At 36.7% G+C, this 25,859-nt stretch overlaps 1 protein-coding gene across 1 annotated transcript in view; it reads right to left on the bottom strand.

Moving 5' to 3' along the window:
• Nucleotides 1-308: 308 nt before the first annotated feature.
• The window catches only part of ALG13 (ALG13 UDP-N-acetylglucosaminyltransferase subunit), a 63,091-nt gene continuing 37,540 nt past the window's right edge, over nucleotides 309-25,859 (bottom strand). Inside the window, 11 exon segments of the mRNA XM_058536538.1 lie at nucleotides 309-1,241; nucleotides 3,887-4,070; nucleotides 5,977-6,017; nucleotides 9,803-10,036; nucleotides 16,922-17,087; nucleotides 18,355-18,426; nucleotides 21,591-21,646; nucleotides 21,749-21,781; nucleotides 23,967-24,087; nucleotides 25,235-25,391; nucleotides 25,585-25,698. Of these exon segments, the coding sequence (XP_058392521.1) occupies nucleotides 976-1,241; nucleotides 3,887-4,070; nucleotides 5,977-6,017; nucleotides 9,803-10,036; nucleotides 16,922-17,087; nucleotides 18,355-18,426; nucleotides 21,591-21,646; nucleotides 21,749-21,781; nucleotides 23,967-24,087; nucleotides 25,235-25,391; nucleotides 25,585-25,698 (1,444 nt within the window). The 3' untranslated portion in view covers nucleotides 309-975.

The following is a 25,859-nucleotide window of genomic DNA, read 5'->3' as shown; positions in this document are numbered from 1 at the left end:
AGTATAGGACAATGAGAAAGTAAGTCTAGATTCAAGTTCCATAAGGGAGTTAACAGATTTAAAAAAAAAAAGAAAAAAAACAGAAATACAACCTGAAAAGGAACATTCTAAAGGAAAAGAACTAGATATGGTAGTATGCATTGCAGTATCTTGAGATTAAATAACATTTCAATTGACCCTGCCAGTTCATGCTGTAATTTCACATTCTTTTGCAACCAAAATACCACGGGAAAAAACACATTGGAATAATTGAATGTCTGGTACTCTTTGCTGCCATGAAAAAGCAAAAAAGAAGAAAACCCCACTCATTTTAGCAATTTTAAATGCGAATTTTTATTTACTGCTAACTGTGCAAAGGACACCAATTCAATACTGTGCAGTAAAACAGTTACATAAATCCAATATTAAACAATACCATATGGGATAAATCTAAAGCAGAGCACCATGTGCCTTCAAAACTGATTAATATCATAGAACACAACTCAGTTCAGACAATTCTTAAGAAACCTGAAGAGCTCTCTCATTTAATATTGTTAGTTACCCAGAAGCAAATGCTCTTGGTTTTACTGTTTTATTTTCTAGAAAAAAGTGGAAGTTATTCCAATTTTGCACGGTTTAATATGATGTCTGACATCTGAACCAAGGAAATAGTTTGTATGATTCCTTTTATCAATTAGTACTATCAGCTAATATAAAGTTGACAAACTGGCTGACAGGAAAACAGCTGAATACAATGAAGTATGTTCAATATGGGGCTAGTTGTACATTCACCTCAATTTCCTTATTCACAACCCAAAGTAATATTCCTTTATTTTAAAGTACTATTTTAAATCAAAAGATAAAATAATCTTAAAGACAGATATAACAGCAACCACTCTAACCACCTAAATCACTTAACCACTAACATAAAACACTTTTTAAAAACCAAAACAGCAAGAAAAACGGCAGTGCAAGAATACTTCATACTGCTGCATCTTACATATTCTGAGGTATGTAATGAGAAGCTGAGGGAGGTGAAGCAATATAGCCAACTGGCCCAGGATTCATAGCACCATGAATTTGAGAACCACCACCATATGCTGCACCAACTGGATGCCAGGGGGCAAGATAGGGATAATCTGGCATAACAGGAAGGCAAGAATCAAAACCCGGCAGAGGTGGTTGCCCATAGGGATCTGACATCACTGGATAATAGACTGCTCCATGAGGGACAGATGTCGATTCAGCATTTGGAAAAGTACCTGAAATAAAGAATGTATATAGGACAATTTATATTCAAAGATTCACTAAAACACCAACATAAATGGATGTTCTTACATGTAAAAATGAAATTTAGCGCTAACTATAAGGCAGATCACAGCGATTACAAAAATAGCACTTTAGATGTGAACAATAGTGACTAAAACAGGCTACCAGAAGATTATATTTAAATATAATGTGTCCAATGTATTCTACCTAGAGATAGCTATCTTTCTGGGATGACTTAGGTGCCAACAGACTAAATACACAAAGAAATATTTTCTAGAGTCCTTCTAGTGAAATAAGTTCTTATAATAAGAGTTGGTCACAATTAAGTTATCCAATAGCCTTCCAGTATAACACATATCATCCAAATAACCATTTTGTATCACTTTAGCAATTAAAATCTCAGGTGTCTATACAGTCTGGTCTATACTTGAAGGTATAATTCTGAAGAGCATCCTAAAAGACCAGACATTTAAGTGTCATTTCTTGAATGTCATTAAGATCCTAGCATCATTTTAATTTTACAGCAATTTTGTTACCATAAGTCAGTTTCAGTGGAAACAGATGCTGTTTCGAGATTGCTATAGTGACTATATAACTATTAAACAAAAAGGAATCCTTCACGATTCTGGATAACTTAGATTAGCTCTTCCATGAAATTAAGACTGCAACTGTCTCATGGTTTACTACAATTAAAAAGAGCCCTATAAAAGGTACATGGTACAAAAATGCAACAAAGGTTGATACTTTTTATTACCACGGGCCACTTCACACCACCCTAAGGATAAGATTCCAGGGTGCTAATATTCCCAAACCACCAATATGCTTTAAAAAAGGAAGGGAGCAAAGGAAATTCACATTCCTAACATGCACCAGGCACAGTATACTTATATACATAAAGTCTCACTTAGTTCTTATAACAATCCTGACAAGTCAGGTATTTCTCATTTTACAGAAAATTAGGCTTAGGGAGGTCAAGTAATTTAGCCGAGATCACAACCATCAAGTAGCAGTGCTGGAAAAGGCAACAGATTTGGTTAGGTTAGTCCACATCGTTTCTCCTACCTCCTGCTGATTCTTTCCAAGAAAGGCAGCACAAAGATTCTAATCTAAATCTTTCAAAATGCCTCCCCATCTATATTATATTATATTGTGAACTCAGAGCAACAACCATCCTTATGGTCTAGCACAGTGGTCTCAAACTTTTTAGTCTCAGGATCCCTTCACATTCTTAAAAATGAGGACCCCAAATAGCTTTTGTTTATGTGGGTTATATCTATCAATATTTACTGTATTAGGAATTAAACTGGGAAAGTTAAAAATATTTATTGATTCATGTAAAAATAAGCCCATTAACACAAAATTTTTATGAAAAATGTGTTTTCCAAAACAATAAAAATTGTGCGACAAGTGGCATTGTTTTACACTGTGCAATCTCTAATGTATGGCTTAACAGAAGAAAATTGGATTCTCATACCTGCTTCTGTATTTAATCGTTTATGACATGTTTTTTTAGTTGAAGAAAATGTGGCCTCATACAAATATGTAGTTGGAAGAGAGAGGTCTTTTAATAACTAGCCTTTTCAGATAATTGTAGATATTCTTTGATGCAACACTAAAACTAGGTAAAGAGTAATTTCTTAAAGGTCAGTAGCAATGTGGACTTTTCACATTTGTCATTAAAATCCATTGTTTTATCTTGCACTTTGGGTAGATTTTTTACAAAATCACGCACAGGTAATATCACGCATTGGCAATTAAGAAAATATTATTTCACTGAGTTATACAGATCTCCCAAATGTTGAAACACTTCATTATACAATGTAAACAACCTCTTTCATTAATAGCCCCATCTAACTGATTAGAAGAGTTAAGTATTGGGAAGCTATCAAGCTCATGGTGGCAGATACAAGTTTTCCAAAATTCTAATTTTTATTTGAGAGCTGAATTTTTATCTTTGACAACAGATACTATCAGTTGTTTTCCTTGAAGTGACAGGCTAACCTTGTTCATTTGAGACAACATATGCCAGATCCTCAAGTCTGAATAACCACAGTTTGTCTATCATTCTTTCAAGTAAAAATAGTGTTCCATGAAAAAAGTCAGCTAGTTCAGTTTGGAACTCAACCGCACCAGTCCTTTTCTTTAAGTTTATCATCATACCTCAGTATGCCCAGTGCTTTATGAATACTTCTCATTTTGTCACACAGCATATTAAGTACAATTATTCAAAGATAAAGATTTATTAAAAATAAAAACGTCTTTGACGAAACAAAAAATAAAACTAGCTTTTCATACCAGAAGTGTGTGGCAGTGAGGAAGACACTAATTACTAGCACAACTTGGTGCCCCTGCCTTGATTTGTGCTTAGATGCCAGCAGTTTTACCCACTACTGATTTTTGCACCCTAATGAAAATATAACACAGTGAATGGGACAAATAAAATCTGTGTATTTTGATGAACACTTTTGGCCTCATGGATCCCTCGAAAGGATCTCAGGGACCCCTAGGGGTCCACATATCACGCTTTGAGAACTGCTGGTCTAGTATATGGATGTAATGAAATATCTGAAGGCTATTTTTAATTACACATGATAAAATCCAATTGTCCTTCTTGCAGGCCATCTCATTGCATACTCACCATTTGCTGATGCTTGCACCTGTGTGCCATCTTGTCTCCCCACCTCACTGTAAAACTGAGGAATGGTTGGATCTACCAGAGGAGGTGGCTCAGCATAGATTGGATAATTCTCTACATGAAGCTGCTGCTGCTGCTGCACGTGTGGCACATAGACCATGGAGTGCCAGTAGTTGTGGTGATAGCACTTGGGCAAGAAAGAGAAAAAAATAAACACATTATTGTTCCCTTTTCTTAAAGTAATCCAGTTCTTCACTAAAAACAAAAGCTGGGAGGCCGGCCTGGTAGCGTAGCAGTTAAGTTCGCGCCTTCTGCTTTGGCAGCCCGGGGTTCACTGGTTCGGATCCTGGGCGTCGACTTACTCACTGCTCATCAAGCCATGCTGAGGCAGTGTCACATATAGAAGAGCTACAACTCTACAACTATGATATACAACTATGTACTGGGGCTTTGGGGAAGAAAAAAAAAAGAAAGAGAGGAAGACTGGCACCGGAGGTAGTGCAGGGCCAATCTTCCTCAAAAAAAAAAAATGATATTTAAAAAAAAAAAAAAAGTTGGGCCATGATTTTCAGGAGAGATAGCAGTGACTTTTTTGACCTAAAAGATATGACATTTAGAAAATCTATTCTCTATCACAACTTTAAGATCTTTTGTAGCACCTATCTCTCAAATTCGGACCTAGGAATTCTTTCAGGAAAGCATCCTAAGGAAATCGGAGATATACACAGTGACCTTTATACAAAGATGTCTTTTATAACATTATTTTTAAAAGCAAAAAGCATTGAACAACCTAAAGATTCAACAATAGGGAACTGGATGAATGAATTATGATATATCCATGATAGAATACTATACAGGCAATAAAAAATTATGCTGCCAATTATTTAAAGAAAAAATGTTCATATTGTAAAAAGTTTACAAAATTACATTGCATAGTCCATATTTTCTAAAATAAAGCAAACAAGCCGTAAGGAAATATACCATAGTGTGCACTGGTTATACAGGTGATTTCAGTTTTCTCTACACTTTAGTATTTTCCAGATGTACTACAATGAATGCTATTACTTTTAATATGAAAAAGTATTATAATACCTATTTTGCATTTCCTTGTATTCCCATCATGTAAAATGCAAGAGAATATTTAAAAATGCCTCAGTCTCGTGGAATGGATTACAACATTTCCACATGTGACTACAATTAACTGACATAACTAAAGGGGCAAGCAGTTTATTTTTTCATTCTTCAAACTGCATTTAGGAAATATAGTCTCAAAGAACAAAAACCCAATCCACTACTCTTAATTTATAAATGTGTGCAAGTTGGGAAAAATGTTTTTCTGGAAATGATATGTCAAAAGTTTTAGGGAAATCAGTGTCTGGGAACATGAACTAATCTAAGTATTATCCAGGAGACTATCTAGTTTACTATCATCTGCCAAATCTTAAGATGCATAATTCCTTTTCAGGAAATATGCCATCTTCTTAAACCAAAAGTCAAGTGTATTTCAGGGGAAAAATGATCCCTGAAGGAATAAAATACAAGAGCTCTAACCTGAAATTGGAGACACCTTTCAGTGATATGAAGATATTTGTTAGCAGGCCACTTCTATAACTCAGGGGAGTGGTGAAAATCAGCGTTTGGCAAATATATAGGAACACATGAGTGCTTTACAAATAATACAGCTCTTTAAATGTCTCTGAATTAGTCTGGTTACTTTTCACATAAAATGTAGAAATAGCTATAAAAATGTTTTAAGTAAGCAGGATAAATAACCCATTTATTATTTTGAGACAGAAAAACAGAGTTAAGGTTTGGTATATTATGTTAAACATGGAGGCCAATATATGCTAAAGTTGCGCTGCTTAGAGCCCCCACTCACCACAATTTAACAACTATTTTATAATAAGGGAATCGGAAGCACTGGGAGGCTAAAATAGAAAATTCACCTATATCATCTTCAGAGACAAAGACAGAAATAAAACTTTTATGCCCCTCACAGTGTTCTTGGCTTTTAAAATTCAAGCGTCTGATTATCAAAATAGCTTACATTTTTAATACAGAGTTTATCAAAGCAATTTTAACATGACTCTTACCTGCAATCCTAGATTGAAATAGTACTGCAAAACTTTTGTATCTAAAATTAAAAATGTTTAATTTAGTGACTAGACGACATAAGCAATTAGAACTGTCACTTAAACAGCTTTTCTCTCTGAACATTAAGATAGATAGAAATGTAGTCTTCCCGCATCACCACCACTCTCAATTCTACCTTATAGTAAATGACCATTTACCTACCACTATAGGTAAGATCATTTTCTGATCCAAGGTTTAATCACCAAATACATATTTTATTTCTATTCTTAATATTAGGCAGATGTTACAGGAATGCCACTCTGCTAATATTTAGAAAGAATCCAGTAAAGGCATTTTCTTGCTTGTCTCAAGACTAAAATTTTATTTTAAATCAAATCTACATAAGCAAACATATTGGTCCTCAGTTAATGGAGCTACTACGTAGTAGGAACTAATGCTCTACTAATGCCAAGATTAGTGATGCCTATTGAGATAACTAGCGCTGTATGAAACAATTCATCTTGTTTTTATTTAACATGACTAACAAACTACCAGTAGAATTCCAAAAAGAGGAGGCAATGAGCAAGGTAACTCAAAATGAGTCAGAACTTAAAATATTTCACAAATGAACAAAAACTAGATGTATGGGGAAAGAGGGAATAGTCTTAGCATTCCAATTCTCAAAATGTATTTTTACTGATTGACCTGGGATCCATGTATATTCTTATAAATAATATAACTTGAGTTCCACAAACAAATGAACTCTCAGAAAATCCTTCTTTCTTAAGTTGGAGACTCTCAATACATACAAATATACTTAGTGCCACTTTAAAAGAATCAGCTTATATTCTGACTATCATGTGGGAGTATAGTATAAAACCTAATGCTCAAGCTAAAAAATATGAAAAGATAATAGGAGGAAGTAAATTCACAAATGGTATGGGGATTCCACTCCTTGGTATGTACATACATCCACACAAAACTTGTATACAAATATCTGTAGCAGTATTATTCACAATAGCAAAAAAAAAAAAATGGAAACAATCCCAATGTCCATCAACTAATACATAATAAAATGTGGTATTATCCATACAATGGAATATTATTCAGCCATAAAAAAGAATGAAGTACTGATACATGCTACATGAACGAACCTTGAAAACATTCTGCTAAGTGGAAGAAGCCAGATGCAAAAGACCCCATACTGTGTGATTTCATTTATATGAAATGTCCAATAGGCAAGTCTATAGAGACAGACAGTAGAATAGTGGTTGCCAGGGCCAGGGGATATAAGGAGTGACTACAAATGGGTATAGGGTTTCTTTCTGGGGTGATAAAAATGCTCTGGAATTAGTGATGACAGTTGCACATATTTGTGAATACACTAAAAACCAATGAATTGTACATTTTAAATGGGTGACTTGTATGGTATGTGAATTATATCTCAAGTTGTTTAAAAAAGTTGCACCGATAAGGACTATAAGAACTCAGAAACATCACTTTGAAATGCAATGGGGAGGTATCATGAAAATGACTGGATTTCAACTGGAAGTTACATGGAAGAGTGGATGGGGCGAGAATTTGAGTAGAATCACCATGTCACCAAACGCTTAGGAGTAGAAAACCAGGTGCCTAGAGTTCTTGTAAAAGTAGGAGGATAAGGTACTTTGGAAAAATGACCAGCAGTTTCTTATAAAAACTAAACACACCTATCTATGACCCAAACATATGTTCACAAAGACTTTTATGAGAATGTTCATAGCAGCTTTATTCATAACAGCCCCAAACTAGAAATAGCCCAGATGTCTATCAACAGGAGAATGGACAAACTGTAGAATATTCACACAATGAAATACTACTCAGCAATAAAAGTAAATGGACTACTGATATATGCAGCACCATGGAAGAATCTCAAAAATATTATGCGGAGTTTTCTCGACTTTCATAAAGAATACATACTGTTTGATTATATTTATATGACATTCTAAAACAGGTGAAACTATGGCAGAAAAAATCAGTAGTGGTTGCCTTTGGTTGGGGGGAGTTAAGATGGGGGTGGGGAAAGACTGGCAAGGGGCACGAAGGAACTTTGCAGGATAACAGTAATATTTTATACCTTGATGGGGATTCGGGTTACACCAAATACACCAGGGTTATGCACCAGGTGCATGTCCTTATTTGTCAAAACTCAAAAAGGGTACATTTAAGATTTGTGCATTTCATTATATGTAAACTTTACATCAAAAGAAAAAAAAGGGGCCGGCCTGGTGGCATAGTGGTTAAGTTTGCGTGCTCTGCTTTGGCGGCCCAGAGTTCGCAGGTTCCAATCCCGGACACAGACCTACGCACCACTTATCAAGACATGCTGTGGCAGGCATCCAAATATTAAGTAGAGGAAGATGAGCACAGATGTTAGCCCAGAGCCAATCTTCCTCAGTAAAAAGAGGAGGATTGGCAACAGATATTCGCTCAGGGCTAATATTCATCACCAAAAAAAAGAAAAAAGAAATACCAAACTCTAGTTAATGGTATATACACTGAAGCTTTTATGGCGAACTATGTTGCTGTCCACAATTTACTTTGAAATGCATCAAAAATGAGATAGATAAATTGATGGACAGAGAGATGGATGGAGGGAAGGATGGACAGATATGTGATAAAGCAAGTGCAGTTATATGTTAATGACAGAATCTAGGTGGTGGAATTATGAATATTTTAAAATTCAACTTTCATGTATATTCGAATATTTTCATAATAAAATGTTGGAAACTGCATAATCAGCATTATGTGGTTACTGAGTAGATCTTGGGCAGGGGTAAATAAGTGAGGGGAAAGAAGTAAAGGGATCAGGGTTTAGATACCGAGTAAATTAGGTGGAAATGATACCACTATTAACAAAATAGGAAACCAAGGAGAAGAGTCAATGTTTTGCATGGCCTGGAGAGAAGAAAGAAGAGAGATAGAGGAGGAATTTCATTACAGACAGACTGAATCTGAGATGAAAGGAAGAAAGCCAAGTGAAAATGTCTAGCAAGTAGCTAGAGATAAGTACCTGAGACTTCAGAGGCCAGGACTAGATAGACTTAGGAATAATCTACATAAAGGTAATAACGAAGTTTTAAGGTAGAGAAAAAGAACAGAATGGAGTTGAAGAAGATCTTGCTGACTACCTTATGGGCTGAAAGAACCAAAATAAAGCAGCAGCTAGAAAAATCAAGAGAATGTTACAGAAAAGAAAGTATAAATAAGCTACAAACAACTTTCAACTATAATTCTCTTTTGAGAAACACTGCCAAACTGAAGGGTGACAAAGAACTTCCAATGGAAAGCTACTCCTTAGTTTAATTAAGGAAACAAGAACAGATGGCTGAAATCCAAGGCAGATCAGATCCCCAATTCCCCCCCCCAAAAAAAGTCTCCAACTCTTCAAAATTCAGTTGGAATCCTAAATATCAAAGATTGTAATGACTTCACACATTTGTGGTAGGAATTTAAGAAAAGAAATGGAGAAAATTTTGATACTGACTCTTGCTTTTTACAGAAAAATAGTTGAAAGAGCAAAGCTATGCAGTTGAGAATCTTCTTCAGGGCAGACATGTAGCTACCAAAAAAAAAGCAGCAAGAATCAGCTCAACCATCCACTTCTTGATTATGCAGAAGATATTCTCAGCTTTCAGTTGCTCATTTCCTTAGTCACTTACCTAGCATTATGCTCTCAAGCCAACTTCCATGTGGTCTCCCACCCTACCCCCATAGGTCAACCAAGGAGAGATATACTCTAAAACTAAAAAAAAAAAAAAATCTCAGACCTAAATAACCCTCACCCAAGTCTCAAAATCTACTTACCTTGAGGCAGATCACTGCCACTTGGATCACAGGAATAAGGTGGAGGTGGTGGTGGTAAATTTGAAGCCTCTCCCACCTCGAAAGGAGAAGGAGAAGGAGGAGGAGGAGGTGGAGGAGGAGGAGGAGGTGGAAGAGGTGGTGGTGGAGGAGGAGGAGGAGGTGGTGGAGGTATAGAGGCAGCAGCAGCAGCAGGAATAGCAGCAGAGAGGTATGGATAAGATGGTGAAGCAATCACTAAAAAAGAAAAAAAAAAGTAGCAATGCATAATTGTAACACCTTATAAGCAGTAGCTCATCTTCTACTTCTTTTGTGTCCCCAATATGGTCAAGCAACTCTAATTCTTATGGTTTGACTTAAAAACAAAAACTTGGAAGGTGAATGGCCCACATTTTCTTAGATATGCCAGTTGAAAACTAGGAGTTTACTACAGGTTATTTGAGTTAAGGAAATTATTTGAAATTAAAAGGAAAAAAACTGGAAGCTTTGACTATCAAGACTTTGAACATCAGCTAAGAGGTACATAAAATACCACTAAAGCAAAATTTTCACTTAGCTTAATACAAAGTTAAGGATGTTTTCAGCCACCTGCCACTCTTAGTCAAATCACCAGAGGCAGACGCTAATAAGAGAGACTAAATTGCAGAAATTACAGATTTAAGTAATCCTTGAAGGTTTCTACTTGGTGGCATCAGAGGAATATAGGTAATTCTAAATTAAGACAGTTTCATTTCTAAGGATGTAGAGAATCTAAAAGAGACGGGGTAGATGAAATATCTTATCCCTTTAACTTTCTATACCTGTTAGCATAGTTTAAAAACAATACTCATTTAGGAGTTTCACAGTTTTTGACATAAGAAATTCAAATACAATTATGTTTAAATATTAATACATTCCTCTATGCTAAATGAAACAATGCAGTTCTAACCTAGTAAAAATAAATATCTCCATATATATATATATATATATATATATATATATATATATAGTATGCCAGATAAATTGGTTAAATTTTTTGACAAAAGATGAATGAGACAATCTTTCAAGTTTAATTGAATCATTTTAGCCAACTTAGAAATTCGAGTACTAAATTTGATCCTTCTCTTACCGGCCCTATAATTTTCACCCTGAGAAGTATAGAAAGTTTAGTTTCACTGTTCAATCAAGGTTTAAATTCAGAGTTTTAGAACACTTAGTTTAGTACAGACACAGTCCACCTAAGCTGACTTTGTTATTCTGGTAATTTAGCAAGAGGACTTTAAGGCCAAGTACTACAAGTAATCCACTGTTTTCATTTACTGACAAACACTAACAATACACTCATTTATACCCTTTATACAGTTATAGGCTAATAGTAAAAGGAGATCTGTGCCTTAGGGTGATTTAAAACTTGATAAACAACTCTTTGGGGTTGATGAAACTGTTCTCTCTTGATTGCGGTGGTGGTTATACAACTCCATGCATTGTCAAAACTCACAGAACTGGGAACCAAAAAATGAATTTTATTGTACCTAAATTGAACAGTAAATTTTAAAAACTTGCTCAACTGTTTTGGAGTTTTGTCATACATGTAGAAATCTCCACTTGTACAGTTTTGGAAGAGGAATTTAATTTTTAGAACATCTCCAAGTGCTCTAAAGGCTTTATAGATTTGTTTTCTGTAAAATAACGGCTTCTTCAACAAAGCTCCACTCTTATTCCTTTTAAACTAGCACTCTTTAAATCACACAATTTTTAAAAAAGCAAAGGGAGTAAGCTCAATTAGCTGGAGATAGAATGTGATTATCACCACGAGGTAAAAACCAACTACTAGACACAGAGGTAGCTAAATAAGTTCTCAAGGGCCTGAGAGTATCAAGGGCAGAAGAAATTTGGAGGTTACTTTTGTCTGAACTCATTTTCCTTGTAAATGCATATTACAATAAGCCCCCTGAGAAAAAGCTTTTATAATTTTCAGTTGCATGAGTATCTCATTCACAGACTTAACTGGACTCTACAGGCTTAAAAGGTATAGTTCAAAGGATGGCTCTGGAACAATGGAAGCAAACTTTTCTAAAATATTAATGGAAACCAATGTAATGCATTCAAAATATTTATTTCCTCCTGTCCATGTAACTGTGTCTGCTCAGGACATTTCAGAAGAGAACATGAATATACACAGTAAGACCCGGCTTCTCTATAGATCAAAGGGCAGGGCTGGGACTAGGGTGCAGCAAGGTGCAAAATTTAAGGGGCCACAAAATTAATGCAAAAAAAAAATCCATGATGAGTAAAATATCAAAACTCTAAATAAATATAGGATCTAAGCCTGCACTTGCATGACCCCAAGAATGAGTGCCTCACTCAACTCACCTTAAGCCTGGCCCACAAATCCTGTATTTAAAATTTTGATATTTTATCATGGATTTTTTTTGCATAATCTTGATTTTTGTAAATAATGCATTAAAGTATTATTTATCTTGATTACTGTGGTTTTTTGGGACTCCCTTAAATTTTGCACCCGGGGCAAGTGAGTCACTAGTCCTGGCCCTGGCAAAAGCCTTGGGAAGTTACCAAAACTCAGTTAACAGGATTTAATGCCTACGAGAAGACTCATATTAAAGGCAACCATGGCATCTAGTTACCTAGCAGATAGGAAGTGACTTAAAGGAGGACGGGATGGGGCTGTCAGAGAGACATGCGAATAACACAATGGGAAACATTGAGTTGTTTCATCTAGATAGATGAAATGATAAAGAGCAACTAAAAAGTAGCCATGACCTAGTAGAGTTATAGTTGAGGCTCATAAGTGACTCAAAGAACAAACAGCAAAATAAATGAAGGCAGTATACATTTTTAGAAATATCTACAAAGAACACAAATCTGGCATTTAAAGGGTAAGCTTTCAATGATCGTACATAAATGAGGCATTACAATGCTTGATTCACCCGTCACTTGATTTTTTAAGCTCAGACGTCTGCTGGAAGCAGACAGCTAATGCTTCCCTCTACAATTAGCACGAAGTGGTGAAACCAGGGTCTACATTAACATTTCCAATGAAAAATTTCTATGGTAATTAATTAACATATATTGCATGTTTTTGTTCCACGCACTGTGCTAAGCAATTTTTAAATTATAAATGAAACAGATACAGAAAACAAATCAAATGAATTACTTTAAGATGGACAATATCTAGGTCAAGAAAGCAAACTTTGCCAGCCTGCAGAAAACTTCCATGTACCCCATACCAATCACAACCTTCTCCCTCTCACCATAATTAACCATTATCCTGACTTTCATAGTAATCACTTCCTTGTGGTTTTAAGAGTTTTGTCACCCAAATGTGCATTCCTAAACAGTTTTGTAAAGCTGATGTCTTGAATCTCTTTTAATCTATTGGTCCTTCCTCCATCCTTGTCATTTCCTTTCAGTTTTCGTTTGAAGAATCTAGGCTCTTCGACCTGTTGAGTTTCCCACAGTCTGGATTTTACTAGATTACATACTCACAGTGTGTTTCAACATGGTCTTCTGTATTTCCTGAAAATAGGGAGCCAGATCCAAGAGACTCAGGATTGATTTCTTTGGCACGTCTATAGATAATGTCTGATTATCTTTGCAATCTTAGCAGCTATTGCTATTTAATACCCATCCATTCAGTAAGGACAGCCAAACGATTATTTCTGCCACTTCTTTTTCACTGATTAGTTAGAATACATACTAATACACAGGAACATTTCTCCTCATCTATTTGGTTACCGGTGGTAAATTTCATATAAGGCAGGATAATGCTTAATTCTTTCACTTTATTTTTCAGAAAATGAACTGGTTTCCTAACATCCTCTTAAGCTGACCAATTTTTAAAGTATCATTAGGAACTTTTAAGTTTAATACACTTGATATGTTCCCATCTATTTCAATCATCATTGTTGAGGCTCAAATTCTTCCATCTTTGGCCAGTGGGAACCTCTTCAAGATGGCTCTCGAGTCCTTGACATGACCCCAGTACTCTTTGATAGCTTTCTTCCTTTTTGGCATGACAGAATGATCCAAGCTCATCTTGAAAATTTCCTGCCGACCTGGAATCAGCTATTTCTCCACAAAGACGTTTGGGTTTTTTTAAGCGACAAATGGTATTCCAAGATCACAAACTGAGTGCTAAGGATATTCATTGTTTCTAGGCCTTTTTAGTGGACAGAGCTAGGAAAATAAACATATACTTAAAACACCTCAAGTTCATATTGATACTTCCAATTCAAATTTGAGACCATAAAATCTTTTACTTAGCCTCTTTGTTACATCTGTATTACCTTTCTTCCATACTGCGACTCCTGGTTTGCAAGGACACAGGAGATAAAATTAGAATATTTCATACTCACTCATTTGTTTTAGCCAACATTACAGTCTCAGAATAAGAATCTGACTATCTAGATAAAAGAACCTGATGTGATTATTGAGAGCATTAAAACAAGCTTGGGGGCCAGCCCCAGTGCCCTAGTGGTTAAGTTCGGCAGCCCAGGTTTGGTTCCCAGGCACAGACCTACACCACTTGTCTGTCAGTGGCCACGCTGTGGTGGCAGCTCACATACAAAGAGGAAGATTGGCAACAGATGTTAGCTCAGGGTGAATCTTCCTCAGCAAAAAAAAAAAAAAAAAGCTTGGCACATGGTGTCTCAATTCTCATTTTAAAAAATAGCTATTATCCAAACATAAGGCTATTAAACAGTACATTCTCAACCTCTCAGCCCTCACTTTGTCTTTACAGGTAACTATTTAACAGTGACCATCAGGTCTTATGTTGATATCTCTAATTGTTTTGGCAGTCTAAAAGTCAAATCTCACTTTCTAGTATGCTGTTGTCCATCCAATACAACTTCGTGATAGTAGAAATTTTCTACATCTGTGCTGATACAGTAGCCACTAGCCACATGTGGCTTTGAGCACTTAGAATGTAGCTGGTGTGACTGAGCAACTGAAGGTTTATTCTATTTAATTGTAATTAATTAAATTTTAAATCGTCACATGTGGCTAGTGATTATATCTTGCTTGACAGCATAGCTTTAGTGGATTCTTCAGGAAGGGGTCACGTGAAAAATATTCTCTGAATTCTGACATATTGCCCTTTAGGCTTTCAGTTTGGTTGGATATAAAATCTTTGATCCACACATTCTTTCATTATCTTAAATGTTGCTCCATTTTCTTCTAGCATGAAGCATTGCTGTCAAAGTTTGACGATTATCATTTCTTTATGTTCCTTTATATTCCATAGACTCTTTTAACTAGATAATCAAAAGACTTCTTTAAGTACAGTCATTTTACTAGAATATCCTATTGTTAGCAGTTCTGGCCAATATTCTTAGGTATGCAAAGTGCTATTTCAGTATGTAGTTTTAAAGCCTATTTAATTTCAGGAAAGTTTTCTGAATTACAGTTTTTGTTCTTTTCTCTTACTTTGGTTTTCTTCTTCAGGGACTTCTATCAATGTTTGATCTCCTTAGCCTTACTTTAATATGTCACTTTTGAATCTTTATCTTCGTTTTCTTCATTTTAGATTCCCCCCCTTCTTACATCTTTCTCTTAAAGCATTATCTGTTATATATATTTGGTCATGTTCTTTGTACTTTAGTCTTCACTACTGAAATGACTTTCTTCCATTTCTAATGCTTTCCTGAGTTCTGTCACCTCATCTGAGGTTTTCCAATTCTGCATTTTTCTGATTATGATTTTTTATATTATTTTATTTATGACTTCAGTGCATTCTGAAATTGTTAGTTCATTTAGTGGGCACATTTCTGACATGCTTTTACTGTCTACAGGAATATTCTTTTTCCTTAAAACATCTTTGTACTTTGTATAGGATTTGACCTTTGCGCTTTTCTTCTGTTCATTTTTATGTGAAATTATTTTTCATGAACTTTAGAATGAAGTGGAGTACAGGAAAACTTTTCTAACTTGATAAGGCTCCCTCATCTATGGTTTTTGTGTGGTGTTCAAAAACATGCCTACCTTTTAGGATTCCCTGGCTCTGTTCTCCTCCTCATCTTTAGTCTGGACTTGCTCTTTTCCCTATCCTGATCAATTTTGATTCCACTCCCAGCAGTTTCTCCCCAGTGAGGAATACTATCCTAAAAGGGAACCCTGGAAGGTAAGTTTTGAGAGTTCTTAGGGGCCAAATTGCTCCAAGCCCTTCAGTGCCTTTACCGTGTACCCAAAGCATTCACCGAGTGTTGGAGAGGTCAAATCCCTTCCCAGTCTTAGCCGCTCCTTCCAAACTGGCTACCCCACCTCCAGTGAATTCTTATTAGCACTTTTATAGTTCTTCTGTTCTCAGGTCCATCAGACAACATCCCCGATGCTTCTGTCTTCTTGCTCCCACATAGACTCAGATAGCATGCAGGTCTTGTGACTGGTGGTTTGTCCCCACCTGCTTAAATTTTGGGGTTCATGGAGTTACCGTGTCACCTAGTTTTGCTGTTATTTGTGGGTTTTGGCTCTGCTATTTCCATTTTTATTTGCGACTCAGATTGAAAAGCTATACTGTTGTTGGTACCACCTTTCCAGAATTCTGCTGAGATTCTTAAATTATATTAACTCACTGGAATTCCACAACCACTTCACAAACTGGCACTATCAGTACCCCCTTAGATAAGAAACGTTCAGTAACTTATCCAAAATTACATAGCTAACAAGTTGTAAAACCAAGATTCTAACCTAGATCTTTTCAATTCAAGAGCATATATTCTTTATTATAACAGTCATGGGAAACTGATTCATTATATATAAATGTATTTTACAGAAAATTTTTCAGGAATTAATTCTGTGAAGTATGAAACACCTCTACCTTAATTCCTGTATAATAAAACTTAAGTCAAAGTTTGAGAAACTAGTACGGGTCCTCTAAATATTCAGTGGGGTAGCAAAATGATAATACACAATAACATCAAAGCCAAATTTGTCAGAAAAAATTTGAAACCTTGACTCTCAAATCTCATGGATTCCTCAACCATAGAACATACTTTATTAAGTAGGTTAAACAAATTTAATACTGGAAATGAAATAATCCTATCTAATCACTAGAATTGTTGTTTATGCATGTTCACAAATAGGAAAAGAGGCTTCTGAAGTAAGCAACCACTACTAACCTACCTGGCCTGCCTTGTTTTGGTGGAGATACAAATAGAGGTGGTACAGCATTCTGTGAGGAAACTGAAGTGGTACTACTAGCTTGATTAGCTGCTGTACTGTTAGATAAGACTGCAACTGGAACATTATTGGCACAGGAAGCTGCAACTGCTGCAGAATTTACCACCACCTGTAAGTGTGGAAGGAAGTTTAGAAATCTAAGTTTGGTTTCTCAAACAATATTAGTCTCTTATCTGATCCCAAATTTCAGGAAATAGTATTTTGATAATTAAAATATTGAGATGTCGATCTTTAACGTAAACCCTAAACAGGAAGATTAGATTATTTCTTTTAGAAGGCTCCAGGTTACCTGGAGAGCTTTAATTTTTCAATTTATTATTTTTCTGAAAAGGTAATATATTAACATGATTCAAAAATCAAGTAAAAAATTGTATACAATGAAAAATTTCCTCCAAACTCTGTCCTCCATTTGCCTAGTTCCCCTCTACCCAAACAGGTAATCTCTGAGTTTCCTACGTATTATTCCAGAGATTTATATTTATTTTTACATGCATATACATTTCCCCACACAAACATATACTTTCAACAGAAAGGTGATTTTTTTTTTTAAACTCTGTGAGACTGCAATTTGTTTTTCTGATTGGGCAACGGCACCCAATATAGGGCTGTGCACAGAGAGATATTCAATAAATGGTAACAGACTTCTTCTTGAACACACTGTCCTCAGTGGCAGTCTCCATTTCCTTATCACCCACTGCTGTGTGGCTGCTACTCCCTCTGGTACTCAGAAACTGTACTCAGTCACCAGTAGTTTCTACTCCAACAAATCCTAGTAGACTCCTGTTAGTCTTTATGTTGCTTGACCTTCCGGTAGCAACTGACACTTGACTACTCCTTGAAAACAATCTATTCCTGGGGCTTCCATAATACTACACTCTCCTGCTTTTCTTCCCTCCTTGGCTGTTCCTTCTCTACCCATTTTCTAAAATTTCGTGACCCACAGGCTCTGTTCTAGATGCTCTTCTCAATCTCTTCCTTTTCCCAGGATGATCTCATTCACTCCTATGGTTTCAGGTACCTTTCTGATGCCAACTCCCCATTCTACAGGAGAGCTTTACATTTAAGTTTCCGAAAATGACAGATTTGACAGGTGATTATATTAACTTGCTCATTATATAAGAGGTTCAGAGCAGCTTGAGGAGTCTAAAGCCAGCACATAGAACAGTGTCTAGAACACAGCAGATGCTCAATCAATTTGCTGAATAAATTTACTAATTACTATATGCCAGGCACCACAAGGTACAATAATACTTAAGATAGGAACATATGCAGCTTCTTTGAAGTATAATGAAGGGCAAAGAGAACAAAAAGGAAAAATTCACTTTCCTCTATTTAGATCATTGCAACTGACTGCTTGATAACACTATGAAGATTACCTTTTGGGGGTAGTTGTATGAGGTAACTGTGTCCTGAGGAGACATAGAATATGGTCTTCTGTCCTGAAGAGACTTCAATGAGAACAGAAATATTAGTAAAATAAGGTGAAATCAAGAAACCAAGCAACACATCAATAAAAGATCTGTTTTGTTTCCACATCTCCTAAAATTACATGAAAGTCATCTGTCCTGAAAGTATTCAAATTTGGAAGTGACCACTAAGATAAAACTCCATAAAGTATCACTCTAGTGCCTGATTTAGGTGACTGCTCTATTTCCCATGTACAGAGATCCTGATCACATCCAACTCTAGTCCCAATGCAGACACTAAAATGTAACGGAGGATTGTAATCTAAACACTCTCAGTGGCCTTTCTTGTCTTAAAAGTTTCAAAATCAGTAGAATCAACAATAGTTTTGCTAAAAGAAAGCATTCCATCTGAAGATGTAGCTTGGGACAAGGGTGGATAACTGGTTGTTCAGCTGCATCCTTTCTAAGCAGAACATAGCATAATTCAAACACCATTCCCCTCTGGCTCAAGGCCTTGTCTTCGTAAAGTAAAAATGATTTTAAAAGGCTCAGAGTTACACATGACAGATTGCCATGACAGCATAAAAAAAAAAAAAACCTCTAGCAGCAGAAATTAGTAACATTGGTAAGAATGCAGAGGGAATCAGGGGAAGTAATCACAGGAAACAAGAGGAACCATTCTGTGACAAAGATGAGCTCAACTTAACAAAGACTGCACATTTTTGAAGTCTGTGTTCGAGTACAGGCATACCTCGGAGATACTGCAGGTTCGGTTCCAGACCACCACAATGAATATCGCAATAAAGCAAGTCAAATGAATTTTTTGGTTTCCCAAGCGCATATAAAAGTTAGGTTTACACTATACTGTAGTACCTAAAGATAGGTATGGTCATGTGACTTGTATGGCCAATGAAACATGAGCAGAAATATTAAGAGTCAGTGTTCAATTTCTCTATCTTTAGCCCTGCCAAGGTGATTGTGAAAGCACATGTCCATCAGCCTGGGTCCCTGAGTGACTAGGATATGCAAAGGCCTGCTAGCAACCTGCATTGGACATATAACATTAGCAAGACAACTCTCCTGTGGTAAGCCACTGAGATTTTTGGGAGTTGTTACTGCAGCATAACCTAGCTTGACTAAAACAGTAATTGGTAACTAGAAGCAGGGTGCTGCTGTAACAAAAACCTAACATGAGATGGAGATTATGGTCTTGTAGCTCTTAGGGGAAGAGGTTTAGAAAACAGAATGTTAGTTTTGTGTTTTGATTACTGTTGGCAGAGTCCAGCAAGATATTTTATGATAGATGCGTATAGAAGAGTAGTTTGCAGGCAGGAATGAAAGGGAATAGAGAGCCCTTGAATACAGGGACTTGTAGGATTGAAGAGGCACTGCTACAACCCCAAACTATAAAAGATAAAATTAATAAATGTTTTGAACAACAAAGACCAGCTAAAATTGAGCCTCAAGGCAAGAATCAAATCATTGTTAAAATCTGATTGCATTAAAATATCTCAAAGCAAGTGTCTAACTAAGGATATAACACCCAGTGAATCCTTGTACTTAGACAAAATGGCTCATGGAAAAATGTCCAAAGGTATGGCTCTTCCATCAATGCCTGATAAGCTCAAGGTACTTGCAATCAAGCAGAGAGAGAGATAATAAAGAAAAGAACTACAGCAAATCTAAGTAGTATATCTACAAAAAAGAATCGTCAGTCCGGCTCTTGGCACACGAAACTAAAAAGGAATCGTACAGAGAAGCAGCATAACAAAATAATTACACAGCCAAAGGAACCATGAGCAAAACTAAAACTATCCAACTGAGATAACACGACCCTTGGGCTCCCAATTTTCTACGAGTAAGAAGTAGGCTGAGAAAGCTCCTCAGCTGCCAAGGAGGATTAGTCCCCAATTCCCACCTCAAATATGGCCAAAGGGCAGGCGGGCCTTGGAGTAACCAAGAGCCCCAGAAAAAATGAACCAGGGAGCCCCTCTAGGGAACAGTCCCCATACATATCTTAGGGGTCCTCACAAAGTCCATCATGATGCCAGTATTGTTATAGGCTAGTAACTGTGTTTCTCCCATTTTCCCCCTTTCTGAGTGAGAAATTTTTACTGCAATTTTTCAGTCCCTGCTCCACCATTGTAAATTGGGTGTGCAGGAGGTAAATAACTTCATATCTTTGGTTTCAGGCCTCCAGATCAAGAGGAGCCACATCTGTACCCAATATAGAGTACATTTCCCAGAAACCTTTGGCTCTGAGTTTAATTACACTGAATGGGATTTTTGGGTCACCTCCCTTGAGGTGGAAGCAAGTATTTTGCCTGTGGGAAGGAGTCTGAGTTGAATACTGTAGTCCTTACTGCTGTTAAAATATTTCCAACTTTTTGACTTCCAGGCACAGAGAAGTTATATTCTTCAGTGGAACATGCTCTGGCCAATGAAAACCAAATGGAAAAGAAAGTGACATGTGTTATCTCCAGGTGGAAGCTGTTAGAGACAGTTCACCATTCCACTACCTATTGTTTCCTGCCTTGGCAATCATGGACGGAGCTTCCATAGCCTCCATTAGCCTGAGTCCCTGAGCAGAGCCCTCCTGTAGACCTCCACTGGACATGTAGCATAACCAAGAAGCAAACTTTTGTTATATTAAGTAACTGAGATTTATGGCCCATTCTTACTGATAGAAGAATCATAATAAAATCCTCTAAACAAATCACTGCCAATGTTTGAATTTCCTCCTGTATCAACACATATTAGGAATAGCTCTAAATAGATTAATTTCAGAAAAGGGGTGTGATCTTGGATGAGCTACTTAATTTCTGGTTCTCAATTTTTTCATCTATAAAATGGAATTATGAGGCCGGCCCCGTGGCTTAGCAGTTTAAGTGTGCACGCTCTGCTGCTGGCGGCCGGGGTTCGGATCCCGGGCGCGGACCTACGCACTGCTTCTCCGGCCATGCTGAGGCCGCGTCCCACATACAGCAACTAGAAGGATGTACAGCTATGACATACAACTATCTACTGGGGCTTTGGGGGAAAAATAAATAAATAAAATTATTAAAAACAATAAATAAAATAAAATAAAATGGAATTATGATACCCATAGGATCGTTCTCATTTAAATGCATGGATATGTATAGCTCTTATAACAGCACCTAGTACAGAGGAGGTATAAGTGCTTGCCATTATTATTAAATACCTACCAAGTTTGCTGTAGATTCAGTTGTGCTATAAACACCTGAAGTTTCATAATCTGGTTCTAGAGGATATAGCCGAAGTAAAGTAAAAAATAAGTATTATTTTACAATTTGAAATTTTATAAACAATGATAAACGTCTGACTATATCTAGATCTCACTGACCTGGAGGATAAATATATTCTTCGTGATATCCCCCTAGAAAAAAGAGACAGAAGAAGTGTGTTTATATAGGGCTTTTTAGCTCAGCAGAGCCAGATGGCCAGCACCTGCTTTTTTCTCAAGTTTTTATGGATATACGTTCAAAACGAAAATGTATACATCCTTGAAACAAGTGATTTGAGCTTTCATACTAGTCAACAGATATTGAAGCCAGAGATTGGCTGTAAACAGTGCAAATTTCTCCTCTGAAAATTCCCTTAGTTCTTAGATGTCAGGCAGAGGTGAAAAACCCAGCTGTGTCTAACTTTTCCAGTAAGACAGTAGAATATGGTGATTAAGTACACCAGCTCTGGAGTTAGGTCTGTCTAGATGTGAATCCTGATTAACTACATCACTTTAGGCAGGTTATCTAATCTTTGTGTCTTAATTTCTTCACTGTGAAACAGGGATAACAGTATCTAGCTCATAGTGGGGTGAAAAGAACATAGCATGGTGCTTGACATAGCAAATGGTGACTGTAATCTGAGTATAACCCATAGTTTGCTTAGGTGCATATTAAAGGGATATGTCATGCCTCATCTGCTTTTCAGCCTGTTTCAGGTAAATAATACATTTAAAATCGGTTTGTCTTCAGAGGATGGCTCAGCAGACTGAAATAATTTGCTTTAAGACTGCCATGCAAAGTCAATCTTCAACTGGACAGTTTTCCACCAAATAAAACCCCACAAGTCAAAATTGGATTTGATTCTTAAACAGGTCACTTATCAAATACACATGCATGCAAACCCCTCCAGAGAGCAGGATTTAAGGTGAGAACAGAGATTTGAGTACTTTAAATATGCCACTACAGATGACCAGTACATGTGAAAGTACCCACTGTGCTAAATGGAAAAAACAAAAGGGCCATGCCCGAGTAAAAGAGCAGAGAGTACGCATCCTTAAGCACATGCACATACAAAGTCTTCACAGATTATTCTTGTGCTCGATTTTTTTGTCCTTATTAAGTTCCTAGAAAATCTGTTTTCTTCTACATAAGTAGCAGAAAAAAGAACATCACAAGAAAATAAGGAAATTGACTGGTAAGTCAAGTCATTCAGACTGCCTCGCACCTCCTTAATCCACCCAATTCCTCCAGACAGTAGGCATATATCATTTTACAGTCAAGTGGTAAAAACAAGCACACTCCGTGGTGAGAGGCAATATAACAACTAAGGGCATATACATAGAGGCTTTAGAATCAGACAAACCCAAATTCAAAATTGATCTCTGCCAGTCACATAGGACCACATATTGCACGATTCCAATTTATATGAAACGTCCAGAATAATAAGCAAATCCATTAAGCAAACTGGTGGTTGCCTAGGGCTGTGAGGGCAGTTGGGGGGAAAATGAGAAGTGGCTGCTAATTGGCAGAGGGTTTCTTTTGGAGGTGAAAAATATGTTCTAAAATTGATTGTGGTGATGGTTATGCAACTCTGCGACTATACTAAAAACTAGACTAAAAACACTTTAAGTGAACTGTATGTATGGTATGTAAATATATCTCAATAAAGCTGTTATAAAAAAAGCTAAATCTCTGCCACTTACCAAGGGTATGACTTTGGACATGTCATTTACCCTTTGAACCTCAATTTCCTCACATATGAAATGGGAATACCGCATTCTTCAGAGGGATACAGTAAGTATATTAAATTATAAATATAATTACTTAGTACAGTGGATGGCCAATAGGATTCAATGAATAGTAATGTTTATAGATCAAGTAGACTTGTTCAGGTGAAAAAGGTATTTCGTATCAGTCTTGTAAAATAAGTTACATGAAAAGCCTAAGCAGTTACACAAAATGGTGAGAATTATGAATAGTGCCTTACTAATAAGGAATAGGTGTTTTCCATAGTAAAGTCCACTTGCTATGGAAAGCAAATGGATTTGCTTTCCACCAAAGCAAAACTCACTAAAGACTTATGCAGAGAGCTGAAAATAAGTTATAACAATGTAATGGCCTACCAAAACAGAAATCTGTCTGAGAAATTTCTGAGAAATACCAAGACATCTTCAAAACCTTAGCAAGCTCTGAGACAAGAACTGGTAACTCTTTCAAAATGAGCTATGAGAACAAAGTGAGACCGCCAAACCAAACTTTAGGTCTACTTCACAGCCCTGATGTGCTAATGCCACAAGAATCATCTTTTAAAAAAATATTTAACTGTAATTGACTCACCATTGTCACTCTGGCCATCGCCCTCCTCTGAATTCAAAGCCTGTTTGCCTGAGCTAGGTCCTCGCCTTGCAATACAGTATCTCGAAGTAGCAGGAACCATTGTAGATGGCCCTCCATGATTCTGTACCAAAGAGACACAAATATACACATGCAGTTCTCCCTACATATAGTCAGAAAAAAGCTATAAATATCTTAAATGTACTTGAGAATCAAAAAATAAGTGAGGACGGTATGGAGATTCCTCAAAGAATTAAAAATAGAGATGCCCTATGATCCAGCCATCCCACTACTGGGAATCTATCCAACGCACCTGAAATCAACAATCCAAAGAGGCTTATCACCCCTATGTTCATTGCAGCATTATTCACCATAGCCAAGAAGTGGAAGCAACCTAAGTGTCCCTCGACTGACGATTGGATTAAGAAAATGTGGTATATATATATACAATGGAATACTACTCAGCCATAAAAAAAGACAAAATCGTCCCATTTGCAACAACATGGATGGGCCTGGAGTGTATTATGTTAAGTGAAATAAGCCAGAAAGAGAAAGACAAACACTGTATGATCTCACTCATATGTGGAATATAAACCAACACATGGACAGAGAAAACTGGACTGTGGTTAGCCGGGCAGTGGGGGTGGGGGGTGGGCACAAGGGGTGAAGGGAGTCATATATGGGGTGACGGACAAACAAAAATGTACAACCCAAAATTTCACAATGTTAGAAACCATTAAAACATCAAAAAAAAAAAAAATAAGTGAGGAAATAATGATCAAGAAAATAGAAAATATTAGCCCTTACTATATAGGCAACATTATTTGTCCACCTTTACCCCTTCCTCTAAGAACAGCTAAAAAAAAAAAATTCTCTTCTCCCATCTGCAAAGCTCTAAGATGAAAACTCATGTTTTCCAGGAAGGGCTTTATTTGGTCGTTTCTACAAAAAGCAAAAATTTATCCTCATTGCCTTTACTTAAAAAATAAATAAATAAAAGAGAAAAGCAAACCACTTTTTTCTCGTTTTTTTGTTTTTGTTTTTGTTTGTTTTTGCTGAGGAAGATTGGCCTTGAGCTAACATCAGTGCCAATCTTCCTCTACTTTGTATGTGGGTCACTGCCACAGCATGGCTGACGAATGGTGTAGGTCCACACCTGGGATCTGAACCTGGGAACCCAGGCCACCGAACCAGAGCCCGTGCGGAACTTAAACACTATGCAACGGGGTGGCCCCTAAACAGCTTTTTGAGTAAAGCTTTGACCTACTTACAGGTAAAGTTGGATAAGCAGTCTCATCCCCTTCTTCAACTTCATAAAAAGTAATGGTTTCCTCCAAGCCCCTGGGCATCTGTCCATTCTCTGGGGCAAAGCTATACTGGCACTCCTTATTCATACAATGCATCTGGCGATGACTCCGTCTAAAGGAACTTAAGTAGATCGGAGAATGAAAAGAGGGAAAAAAATGACAAAACATGGTATTAACTTGTTTCTAATTTCTAAATAACAGTTCAGGCATCTCAGTGTTGACAGTCTTTAAAAATTAGTTCATATATTCATTGCTTACCAATAAAGCCAGAATTACCCATTTTCTCTGATTTTCAACACTTAAAATTCACTTACCGAGATCTATAGGAGAAGTTATCATAACTCTGGCAGCACCTTTTACCTGGGCCAGGGTAAAAACCAACTTTAGGGCCCACCATGTTGTGCCTGTTTATAAAGCGGGATGAATCCCTAAGAATAAAAGGAAAGGAAAACAGAACTCTACTCACTAGTGCTTGAGTAGTCAGTCTTGGTAGTTAAACAGAATTAACACATCTTTCTAAAAATATCCAAATAGAAAGAGCTTTGCTCTCCTCACTACTGGCATTAGGCCTATCCATTATTAATGGATA

Source organism: Diceros bicornis, chromosome X (assembly GCF_020826845.1).
Source record: "Diceros bicornis minor isolate mBicDic1 chromosome X, mDicBic1.mat.cur, whole genome shotgun sequence".
Taxonomy (NCBI): Eukaryota; Metazoa; Chordata; class Mammalia; order Perissodactyla; family Rhinocerotidae; genus Diceros; species Diceros bicornis.
This window is presented reverse-complemented; position numbering and strand designations above follow the sequence as displayed.